This window comes from Hemitrygon akajei, chromosome 2, assembly GCF_048418815.1.
Source record: "Hemitrygon akajei chromosome 2, sHemAka1.3, whole genome shotgun sequence".
In the NCBI taxonomy this organism is placed as follows: Eukaryota; Metazoa; Chordata; class Chondrichthyes; order Myliobatiformes; family Dasyatidae; genus Hemitrygon; species Hemitrygon akajei.
Genome location: NC_133125.1, coordinates 84,746,987 through 84,759,465, shown reverse-complemented (window position 1 = coordinate 84,759,465; position 12,479 = coordinate 84,746,987). Strand labels below are relative to the sequence as shown.

The window sequence follows — 12,479 nt, the reverse complement described above, 5'->3', positions numbered from 1 at the left end:
TCCCAACCTACACATGTGGGAGGAAAGCAGAAGAGAGCACTCAACCCTAGGAAGAAGGTTCAAACTCCACACAGGCAGCATGAGAGGTTGGGACTGAAGCTGGGTGCTGGAAGTGTGATATTGTAGCTTTTCTAGCTACAGCACATTGCCATTCAACTGAAGACACAACACGCTAGGGTGGATAAATGGCCATCTCTTCTCTGTCACTGGTATTTGTACCAGGCAGATTGTAAAGACATCTGTATACCATCATATCACCAACCTGAAATCATTTAGGAACAGAATACATATCTGAAACTACTCACAAAAGACTGGAGGAAGTCAGGTCAGATGGCATCTAAAGAGGGAAATGACAGTCAATAGTTCCTTTTTTTTTAAAGGGTTAAGGTCCAAATTCATTCTGGAAATTCACAAGGATGCATCTCTAATCAGACAGCAGAATTTTACTATTCCCATTCCTCAGTATTACTGATTTTATATATCTGATTTTCATTTAATATCATCAAATGTTTGTAAACAACAGGATAACATAAACACAGGAAATTTTGGAGATGCTGGAAATCCTTATCAACACACACAAAATGCTAGAGGTGAAGCTGCATCTATGGAAATGATCATCAGGACTGGAGAGGAAGGGGGAAGATACCAGAATAAAAAGGTGGGAGGGGGAGTGGAAGGAGTACAAACTAGAAGGTGATAGGTAAAGCCAGGTGGGTGGGAAAGGTAAAGGGCTGGAGAAAAAGGAATCTGATAGGTGAGGAGAATGGACAATGGGAGCTAGGAAAGGAGGAGAGGCACCGGGAGAGGTGGTAAGCAGAAGAGACAAGAGGCCAGAGTGGGGAACAGAAGAGGGAAAGGGGAGGGAAAAATGGCTAGGTGTTTAAAACTGATCATTATGTTCAAACCTGATGAAACATCTTCACTCTGTATTGGTCTATTCAAAAATGTTTCCTGACTTCATGCTTATTTCACCAATTTTCTGTTTTTATTTCAGATTTCTGGTATCTGCGGTATTATTATAGACTCCCAGTCAAACAAGGAGTCTGAGGAGGCTGCCCAGACTCCGTGTTTGCATTATAGAGCAACACTGAACATTGAACATAGAACAGTACAGCACAGGAACAGACTCTTCGGCCCACAATGCTGTCTTGAATTAATTAAGCTAACAATGTCCAATAAATCTAATCCCTTCTGCCTGCACATGTCCATATTCCTCATTGCCAGCATTTTCATATGTCAGTCTAAGAGCCTCTCTGTCGTATCTGTCTGCACCACCAAACCCAGCAGTACATTCCGGGCACCTACCCTTCTCAGTGTACCCATTCTCCTCAGAGAGCCTCATCTTTTATACTATAGTTCAAAGAACACACCTAGAGACTGCTGCGAGGAACTACTGTGAACCATTTACTTTATCTAATTGACTGCGGATCAGGGAACTGGAATTAGTTACAATATGTGCACTAAATTTGCATTGTACAGCTCTCCTCCGTCCATGACTTTATTGTTGGGGGTTAAACCTGCTTGTAGCTGGTGAGAGAAGAGCACAGCACGGGAACAGACTCTTCAGCTCTCAATGCTGTGCCGAAACAATTAAGTTGGTAATCGAATAACCAACTAAACTATTCTCTCCCGCCTACACAATGTCCATATCCTTCCATTTTCCTCACAATTATATGCCAAAATAGCATCATGGGCCGAGGGGCTTCTAGCATACTATAATGTATTCTATCAATTACATTTGTTATTCTCCACACATTTCCATCAACTCCCTCACAGCTTCTACCACACAAAGGAGAATTTGCAGTGGCCAGTTGTGTGTGTGTGTGTGTGTGTGTGTGTGTGTGTGTGTGTGTGTGTGTGTGTGTGTGTGTGTGTGTGTGTGTGTGTGTGTGTGTGTGTGTGTGTGTGTGTGTGTGTGTGTGTGTGTGTGTGTGTGTGTGTTTGAGATGATATGAAGGCACCCAGAGGAAATACAGGTGGTGCATACTCCACACTAACACCGCCTGAGGTCGGAACTGAAACCGGATCTCTGGTGCTGTGAGGCAATGGCTCTACCTGCTGTGCCACTGTGCGATGATGTTGCAATAATTTTTGTCATGATTTCTCCTTGTTGTAGTTACTTACTTATACTTTGCTATAGACAATTTGTTCTCAAAACTACTCTGCTTTTTGTGAGATCTGTTCTGTGCCAACTGCTGGCTGAGTAAGTTCTGTCTGTAAGCACACTGGGGAATGAAAGCTAACATTGGCAAAAGTGAAGAGATACAGTCTTGTGATTGTTTTCTGGGTCTATCAGAATTTATGTGATTAAATCCTTTAGTTTGGCTGCCTCAAACTGATTTCTGAACAAAAATGCATTATGTATCTTATGTTTTACTTGTTCTATGTAACTTTAAGCTTTGGTTTGGCAGGAAGCCTACCAGGAATTCTTATAATTAGTATGAACAATTTTTACTTTACCTAATTGGCATCTTCTAACAGATCATCAGATTAATGATAATGACTTGATTGTTCAGCAAGAATGAAGGTTGCATCTTAAATCAGCAGTTAACCAGTTCTTTACCTTACTCGGAGTTAACCTGGTCAATGAGTAAATAATGCAATCACCCTCAAGAGGAACAAAAAAAGGAAAATAATGTTATGAGGATAAACCAAGTATATGGTTACATTTAAAAGTTTATATTAATGCTTTACATTGTTCTGAGAAGGATTGTTGCTACACTTACAATAGCCACTGTTACTGAAACCTTAATGTTGTAGATTCTTCATTCTACTCCTTTGTGCTGGCAATTAGCAGGTAACAATAGGGTTATAACCAGCACTGTCAGGTAAACCAAAGAATAAGCCAGTTGTCTGTGTGCTTTGAGCAAGCATTTGGCCTTTAGTCTGCAGAGTCTGGAGCTAACTCAGAGCATGAAAGCGAGCCCAGGCTGTCAGTGTGATTAATCTGCCTGTTGCATCGAGGAGAGCCTCTTTCGTTGTCAGATGAAATACTCTTTTCTGCCTTCGCTTACAGCATCTTGGTAATTGGCCTTGTTCTTTAATGCGACGTCTGGAGCCTCAGCGTACTCCGTCCGTTTTGCTTCGTTGTTCTGGTACGCGCCTTTGTTCTGGTACAGCAAGCGGCCAGTTATAGCAAAGATGCAGAGGATGACAAAAATCACAATCGCTATTACACCTGTCATTGGAAGAGAAATCTCCTTTTAGTTTTTATTATTAAAATCATTTATATTTCAACATAGTTATGCTTTCTGTGAGATAACTCTGTTTGTCTGCTCTGCTCTCCACTGTGTTTTTGGTATATGGTGCTCCTTTTGCCCAGTAAAGCTCCTGTATCTGCATGCTAATTCAGTCAAGCAGTGAATGGTGCCTTCAAGATCTTCAGTGATGGCCTGTTCTCACTGATTTGGAAAGAGTTCTTTATATGACCATGAAACCATGACACATAGGAGTAGATTCAGGCTATTTGGCCTATATTCCATCATGCCTGATAGATTTTCCCTCTCAAGCATATTCTATACCATCTCCCCGTAACATTTGACACCTTTACTAATTAAAACCTATAAACCACTACTTTAAATATACCAATTCACCATCCTCTGTCTACAGAAATTCCTCTTCTTCTCTGTGAGCAGTGACATAAAACAGGTGATAATATACAAGCAAGCATTTTATGATCCACTTGACCTTATTCTCCACTGAGGTCAATGTAGAATGAATTGCCAATTTGTGGTTTGTTATTGTACATGATCGTTGCACACATGCACCTTGCTAGAGGAAACACAGCACGTGATTAGTTAAAGAAACCAAGACAATTAATTTACAATTTCACTAACTCAGCCAACTGTGAAGGTATGCCACCAAAGGCATTCACAAATTACTACAAATGAACCATGGAGAGCATTATAACTGGTTGCTTTACTGTCTGGAGGGGCCACAGCACAGGATCAGAAAAGCTGCAGAGGGTCGTAAACTCAGCCAAGTCAATTATGGGCACTAGCTCCCAGCATTCAGGACATCTTCAAGGAGCAATACCTCAGAAAGGTTGTCATTAAGGACCCCCAAAACCCATGGCATGCTCTCCTCTCACTGCTGCCATTGAGGAGGAGGCACAGGAAGCTGAAAACATGCACTCAATATTTCAGGAGCAGCTTTTCCCACTCCGCCATTGGATTTCTGAATAGACAATGAACCCATGAACACAACCTCACTATTTTAACCTCTTCTTGCATTAATTTTAATGTAATATTTTTATATATACTTATTGTAACTTATAATTTTTAGTATTATATATTGCTATGTACTGCTGCCGCAAAACAAATTTCACAACATATGCCAGAGATATTAAACCTGATTTAGATTCTGTGACACAATAGTCATTGGGCCAAAATACCCTAAATATAAACAAGGAATACTGAACCCATTGTCTGTTTAATCTGAAATGGCCACTGCGCAGTTTCGCCCCCATTAAGCAATGGGAAACATTCTCATTACATGAGACAGTGGACGTTAGAAATAAGATAATAGGTGTCAAAGAGACAGTTATTCCTTGTTAATTAAATTCTATATTATTCTTGGGGCTTCTGCATTTATGGTAATTCCTGAATTAATTTCTCATCCCCAGTTGTACAGGTGAACAAAATTTTGAAAACCAAAGTGTGAAATAAAAGCAGAAAATGCAAAGACAACTCAGCAGGTCAGGCAGAATTGGAGGAAAGTTTCAGGTCAAAGAAGTGAGAAGGAGAGAAATTAAAGTGAGTAGCAGAGAAAGTGGAAATGTCAATGTATGGAACAAAGGGAATTTCTCTGGGAGGCTGAAGTACTGTAATCATGAAGGGCTGTTAAATTCCTTTGCCTATGCAATGTGTTGCTAATTACATGAAGTCCTCATTCACCCCTCTCTCTGCTATGTAGTTTCCCTCTCCACCTCCAGGCTGAGGTCCCTAATGTTTCCACTGGGTCCTGCACCACTACTCACTGCCCACCCCTGGCCTCTCACTGCACTGCCTACTCCTCAATCTTCTGAGGGGTCTCAGTCTTGATGTTGGATAGCCTGTTCTACTGTCACCACACTGGAATATACTATCGTAGAGGGAAAAAATAGAGAGAATTTACAACTCGTAAATAGGGATGTGGATTGTGGTAATGGGGAACCGCAGACTAAGGCTTGAAGTAGAAACCTGGATGCAGCAGTGATGATATCCAAGTTTCAGGAACCTCACTAGTTACTTATGCACACGTTGTTGTAATAGAAAATTGAATTTACTTTTGGAACTGTGGATAATTATTTCATTCTGTAATCAGGGCCCAGTCTATAACTTTATCATTTCTGTAGCCATCATTTTGTCATCAAAATGTTGTTTTACTGGTAATCTTGTCAACTGAGAATGGTAAAAGCTGTAGCAAATTCATGGCCAGGTGGAGCTTGAACACCAACTCAGTGTGGCTCTTCAATTTGCTCGTACAAGATAGATGAAAGGAAAAAAGGTGGCAAGAAGATGGAGTAAGGGGTTGGTGGAGGGAAGAGAAATGTCAATTGGCCGTCTGGTACAGAGAGAGCCCATTATCTGTAGTTGGAAATGAACATCTGATTAGTGTTTTATAAGGTGCTTTGATAAAACTTAATGGTTTCCTTGGTCATTTCAGAAGAAAGCTGTAAAGCAGAAATGGTGTAATGTGTCATATGCAGGACAGGGTAGGTGACGAGAGGAGATCTTCTTCCTTAAATTACATTCAAAAATTTTGTGACAATTCAATAGCCTTGTTACTGAGATTAGGTCTCTCTTATTTTATCTTTATTTAATAGGAATATAGAGCCATGCCAGGCAGAAATAAAGTGAATGGTCACAGTCTTTTTTTCCCAGGATAGGAGAATCTAACACTAGAGGGCAAAGGTTTAAGGTGAGAGGAGAAAGTTTTAAAATGTATCTGAGGGACAACTTATTCACAAAGAATACAATGCATGTGTAGAACTGAGGAATAAGAAAGGTAAGGCCATGTTAATGGAATAATATTACAAACCACCCAACAGTCCACGTGATTGAGAGGAGCAAATTCATAGAGAGATCATAGACTGTTGCAAAAAAAATTAAGGTTGTGATGGTAGGTGATTTTAACTTTCCACATATTGACTGGAACTCCCATACCGTAAAAGGGTTTGATGGGAAAGAGTTAGTCAAATGTGTTCAGGAAAGTTTCCTTAATATGTGCAAAGAAATCCTAACTAGACAGAGTGCAATCTCCTATTAGGGAATGAAACGGGGCAAAGGTGACAGCCGTTTGTGTACGGGAACACTTTGCATCTAGTGATTATAATGCAATTAGTTTCAAGGTAATTATGGAAAAGGGTAGACCTGGTCCTTGGGTTGAGATTCTAAATTGGAGAAAGGCCAATCTTGATGGTATCCGAAAGGATCTGGCAAGTGTGGATTGGGACAGGTTGTTTTCTGGCAAAGGTGAACTTGGTAAGTGAGAGACCTTCAAAAGTGAAATTTTGAGAGTACAAAAGTTGTACGTTCCTGTCAGAATAAAAGGCAAGGATAACAGGTTTAGGGAACTTTAGTTTTTAAGAGATATGGAGGCCCTGGTTAAAATAACAGGTATAAGCATGCAGGGACAAATGAGGTACTTGAGGGGTATAAGAAATACAAGAGAACACTTAAGAATAAAATCTGGAAGGCTAAAAGAAGACATGAGGTTGCTCTAGCTTACAAGGTGAAGGAGAATCCTAAGGGCTTGTACAGATATATTAAGATCAAAAGCATAGCAAGGGACAAAATTGGTTCAGGAAGATCAGAGTGGTCATCTATGCCTGCAGCCAAAAGAAATGGGAGAAATAGTAAATGTATTTTTTGCATCCATATTCACTCAGGTGATGGATGCAGAGTCTATAGATTTGAGGCAATACAGCAGTGAGGTCTTGGAAATCATTCAGATTACAAAGGAGGAGTAATGCTTGAGGGAAATTAGGGTGAAGAAATCCTCAGGGCCTGACAATGTGTTCCCTTGGACCCTGTGGGATGCTAGTACGGAAATTGCAGGGGCTCTAGCAGAGATATTTTAAAACATCTGTAGCCACAGACAAATGCCAGAGGGATTGAGGATAGCTAACGTTGTTGCACTGTTTAAGAAAGGCTCTAAGAATAAACCAAAAAAAACTATAGGCTAGTGAGCCTGACATCAATAGTGGGAAAGTTATTGAAAGGTATTGTATATGTAAGTATTTGAATAGGCAGGAGCCAATAAAGAATAGTCAACATGGCTTTGTGCATGGTAGGTCATATCTAACCATACTTATAGGGATTTTCGAGGAAATTATCAGGAAAGTTGATGAGAGCAAGACTGTGGATGTTGTCTACATGGACTGTAGCATGGCATTTGACAGGGCCCCACATGGGAGGCTGGTCAAGAAGGTTCATTTGTGTGGCACTCAGGATGAGGTAGTAAATTGGATTCGATATTGGCTTTGTGGGAGAAGCCAGAGAACGGTAGTTGATGGTTGTCTCTCTAACTGGAGGCATGTGACTAGTGGAGTGCCACAGGGATCAGTGCTGGGTACATGGTTGTTTGTCATCTATGTCAATGATGATGTGATAAACTGGATCAGCAAATTTATGGAAGCCACCAACATTGGGGGTTTATTGAACAGCAAGGAAGACTATCAAAGCTTGCAACAGCATCTGGACCATCAAAAAATGGGGCTGAAAAATGGCCATTGAATTTTAATGCTGACGAGTGTAAGGTGTTGCAGTTTGGGAAGACCAACCAGGGTAGGTCTTACAAGGTGAGTGGTTGGGCACTGAGGAGAGCAGTAGAACAAAGGGACGTGGGAATGCAGGTTCATAATACATTGAAAGTGGCATCACTGGGTCATAAAGTAAGTTTTGTGATACACTGGCCTTCATAAATTTATGTATTGAGTACAGGAGTTGGGATGTAATGTTGAAATTGTATAAGATGTTGGTGAGGCCTAATTTGAAGTGTTGTGTCCAGCTTTGGTCACATACCCAGGAAGAATGTAAATAAGATTAGAAGAGTATGATGAAAATTTACATGGATGTGACTGGGACTTGAGGACCTGAGACAAAGGGAAAGATTGAATAGGTCAGGACATTATTCCCTTCAATATAGAAGACTAGGGAAATTTGTACAAAATTCTGACAAATACAGATAGGGTAAATGCAAGCAGACTTTTTCCACCTTGGTTGAGTGTGACTACAATGAGAGATTATGGGTCAAGGGTGAAAGGGGAAATGTTTAATGTGGGGACCTTCATTCAGAGAGTGGTAAAACTGTGGAAGTGGAGAGTGTGGGGTTGATTTCAACATTCAAGAGAAATTTGGATTGATAATGCATGAGAGATGTATGGAGGGCTATGGTCCGGGTGCAGGTCAATGGGACTAGGCAGATTAATGGTTCAGCACATACTGGATGGGCCAAAGGGCCAGTTTCTGTGCTGTACTGTTTTATGACTCCATGTATATGGAATCAACTGCCGGATGAAGTGGTAGAAGTATGTATAATAACAACAGTTAAAAGAAATGTTAACAAGTAAATGGATAGGCAAGGTTTAGAGGGTTACAGGCCAGATATAGGCAAATGAACAAGTTCTGGTAGGAACTCAGGTTGGTATGGTGTTTCTGTGCTAGATAACAGTATAATCCCTATAACCAAATGGTTAAATTCTCCACCATTTCTTTCACAAAAACAAATCAGTTGCATCCATTCATGGCCTTAGGATACATTCTGACTGCTGACCTATTGCCTTCTCTGAATAAACCATTATCACTATGTCGATGGATGACATCATTGAGCACATCTATAAAGAGTGCTTTAGCAAGAAAGCAGCATCATCATCAAGGACCTCCATTCTATCAGTGAGGTTCGGGGAGACTAGAACTTGGGGTCTTGATTAAGGGGGAAGATGAAATGTTTAAGGGGAACATGAGGGGGAACATCTTCACTCAGAGGGTGGTGATAGTGTGGAATGAGCTACCACTGGAAGTGGTTGATGCAAGTTTGATTTCAACATTTAAGAGAAATTTGGATAGGTACATGAATAGAAAGGATATGGAAGGTTATGGTTCGCGTGCAGGTCCATGGGATTACGCAGAATAAAAGTTTGGCATGGACTAAATGGGCCGAAAGGACTCTTTCTGTACTGTAATGTTCAATGACTCTATAGCTTTTATTGGTAATTGTGTAATATTCAAATGAATGTACAGAGATGCAGTGAAAATCTGTTGTTTGTGTGTCACCCATACAAACCATGCCATACATAATCACAATGAGTTAGTAAAATGGAAAACAGAATGCAGAATCTGATGCTTCAGTTAGAGAGAAAATGCAGTGTAAGAAGACAAATACAGTGCAAGACTCACGATGAGGTAGATTGTGAAATCAAGTGTTCAGGAGTTTATCTTTTGATCGCTTCTGAATGGAAAAGACATCAGTCAACTTGAGAGGTTTAGGAGGATGCTGCTGGGACTCAGGGGCCCACGTTGTAAGGAAAGGCTGGGCAAGCTAGCACCTTCTTTCCTGGAATGTTGGGTATTGAGGGATGACCTTATAGAGTTGTACAAAATCATGAGAGGTATAAATTGGGTGAACACACATATTCTTTTTTTCCCTTGGAAGGGGAACTAAAAATGTAAGATGAGGGTGACAGATTTAAATGGGAGCTGAAAGACAACTATAGGCTCTCTTTTAAGGACTCTACAACTTGAGTTTTTGATATCTACGGTTTGTTTATTGCTGATACTTTAATTTTTTTTGAATTCGCAGTTTGTCTTTTGTACATTGGTTGTCGTCTCTGTTACGTGCATTTTCTCATCGATTCTATCATGTTTATTTGTATTTACTGTGAATGCCCACAAGAAAATCAATTTCAGGGTAGTGTATGGTGACATAATAAATTGCCTTTGAACCACACAGAAGATGGTGAATATTGTGGTCAGCATCATCATAGTAGATGTGGAAAGGATGTTTCCCATGGTGGGGGTTTCTAGGACAAGAGGGCACAGCCTCAGGCTAGAGGGATGTCCTTTTAAAACAGAGATGTGGAGAAATTTCTTTTGCCAGAGGGTGGTAAATTTGTGGAATTTATTACCACAGGCAGCTGTGGAGGCCAGGTTGTTGGGTGTATTTAAGGCAGAGCTTGATCGGTTCTTGATTGGACATGACATCAAAAGTTATAGGGATGAGGCTGGGTGGGGGGGTGGGGGTGGTAAAAAGATCTACCATGATTGAATGGCGGAGCAGACCTGATGGGCCAAATGGCCTAATTCTACTGCTATGTCTTATGGTCAATTTACATCTGTTTCCATTATTATTATAATGTATAATTTTATTAGTCTGTGACTCTCGTGGTCCAGTCAAGTATCTGATAACAGTGAGACTGAAGTTGTCCTTGAGCTTGGTGATAACCTCAAGCTTTTGTAACTTCCCCTGATGGAAGAATGACCAGAATGGGAGGGGCTCTTTATTACCTTTCCCAAAACAGTGGGAAGTGCATACAGAGCCAATGGAGGCAAACAAGAGAAAATCTGCAGATGCTGGAAATTTGTTCTGTAGATGCTGCTTGGCTGCTGAGTTCCTCCAGCATTTTGTGTCTGTTCAATGGAGGCAAGGCTGGTTTGTGTGATGGACTGGGCTGCAATCACAGCTCTCTGCAATATCTTGTGATCTTGGGCAGGACAGTTGGCAAGCTAAGCTGTGATGTACCCAGATAGGATGCCACTACAAAACTTAGTGAGGGTGGTGAGTAACATGCTGAATTTCCTTATCCTTTTGAGAACTGGAGGTGTTGGTGTGATTGTCTTTGTCTCTAGAGTCCACATGGCTGAAACAGGATTTTTTTTGACATTAGTTAGACCTAGGAACTTGAAGCTTGTAATTGAGGTAATGCCAAACCCAGTACAAATATAGATCAGGTAGCAGAGTGATAAGGGGTGACTGGTACATGGTGTGATATTACAGCTGACATCTAGGTTTGGTACATTAAACACCTGTCCCTCCACCTCACGCTCCCAGGGATGTGGATCTGCTGCAGATTTCTTGCTTGTAGAAATAACCATTGAATAAAATTCCTTTGGAAGAACAGCTTAACAATCTATTTACTTATAGGCACTACACTAATGATAGAAGCTATTTGAAATCTCAAATATTCTGACCATTCACTCGCCCAAAACGAGATGTTTTCCTGGAAATTATCACTTGGTACATAAGTAATGTGCCACTGTAGTGCAGCAGTTACCACGATGCTACTACAGTTTGGGGTGTTGGAATTCAGAGTTCAATCCTGCTGTCCTCTAGGGACTTTGTATGTCCTTCCCAGGGAATGCATGGATTTCTCCGGATGTCTGATTTCCTTCCACAGTCCAAAGACATACTGGTTAGTAGGTTAATTGGTCATTGTTAATTGCTCTCTGATTAGGTTAGGGTTAAATTGGTGGGTTGCTGGGCTGCACAAATCTAAGGGCTGGAGGGGCCTGTTCTGTGCTGTATCTCTAAATAAAATTTAAAAAAAAATAAAATAAAATAAATAAATTGCAGCAGTGCACAGTAAAATTATGTTGATTATTTTGGAAACATCTGCACAAATGGCAATAGGCCACTCCCACAACATTAGTGTGATTTTTGAGTTTATCTCTCCCCTTCCAAATAATGAACTCTGCACAAAATGCCAACATGAAATATATGAGCTTGTTGACAATTTTGGCTTAATTAGTAACATGGGCATTCTAAATTTTTCCACTTTTGCTGAGGCTATTATAAAATATAAGATATTTGGAAGCCGCAGAGGCAATCCATAGCAAACTCCCCTATCCAATTAGTGAAACTATTGATATCTGTCTTCTGGTTTTCATTTTGACCAATTAATAATCCAGTCCATTGCTTTATTTGTCTCCATAGGAGCACGTATGTTAGCCATGAATTTCTTTTGAAATATATTACTTTGTGAAGACCAAGATCTATAAATTTCCATTCAATTATTTGCTCAATGATTCAAATGCATTTGTAAGGCAAAACTTCCATTTAAAAGCTTGCATTCATGAATTTATTGTTTAAGGTCAAATACATCTTTCCATAATAGAATTCAGTATGATAGCTCTGTATAAGAATATAAGATAGAGGCATTTTTTATCAAAGGGAATCAACAGTCTTTATCTGGTTTAATCTGTATGTGGCAATTATATTTTGACTCTTAAATGTCACCAGCAGCCATTCAATCACCAAGCTAAGAGATGAAACTATAAATGCTGGAGCTAGAGTCATTTTCTTTGGAATAAAGGACTCTGAGAGGAGATTTAATTGATATGCATAAAATAATGAGAAACTTAGAACAGGTGATGAGAAAGGATCTATTTTCTTTGTGGACTGGACAGTAGAGTGACCCAGCAGGTAACATGGTGGTTTGTTTTGCAGATGCGGTCTGATATGCTAAGCTTTTCCAAGTTATATTTTAATTCACACTTCCG

General features: G+C 40.2%; 1 protein-coding gene across 3 annotated transcripts in view; it reads right to left on the bottom strand.

Annotated features, from left to right (window-relative positions):
• Positions 1 to 683: 683 nt before the first annotated feature.
• The window catches only part of LOC140714304 (contactin-associated protein-like 5), a 1,942,527-nt gene continuing 1,930,731 nt past the window's right edge, over positions 684 to 12,479 (bottom strand). For all 3 annotated transcript variants that reach the window (XM_073025413.1, XM_073025423.1, XM_073025434.1), the window contains one exon: positions 684 to 3,178. In XM_073025413.1, coding sequence (XP_072881514.1) covers positions 2,982 to 3,178 — 197 coding nt within the window. In that variant the 3' untranslated portion in view covers positions 684 to 2,981. The remainder of the gene's footprint in view (positions 3,179 to 12,479) is intronic.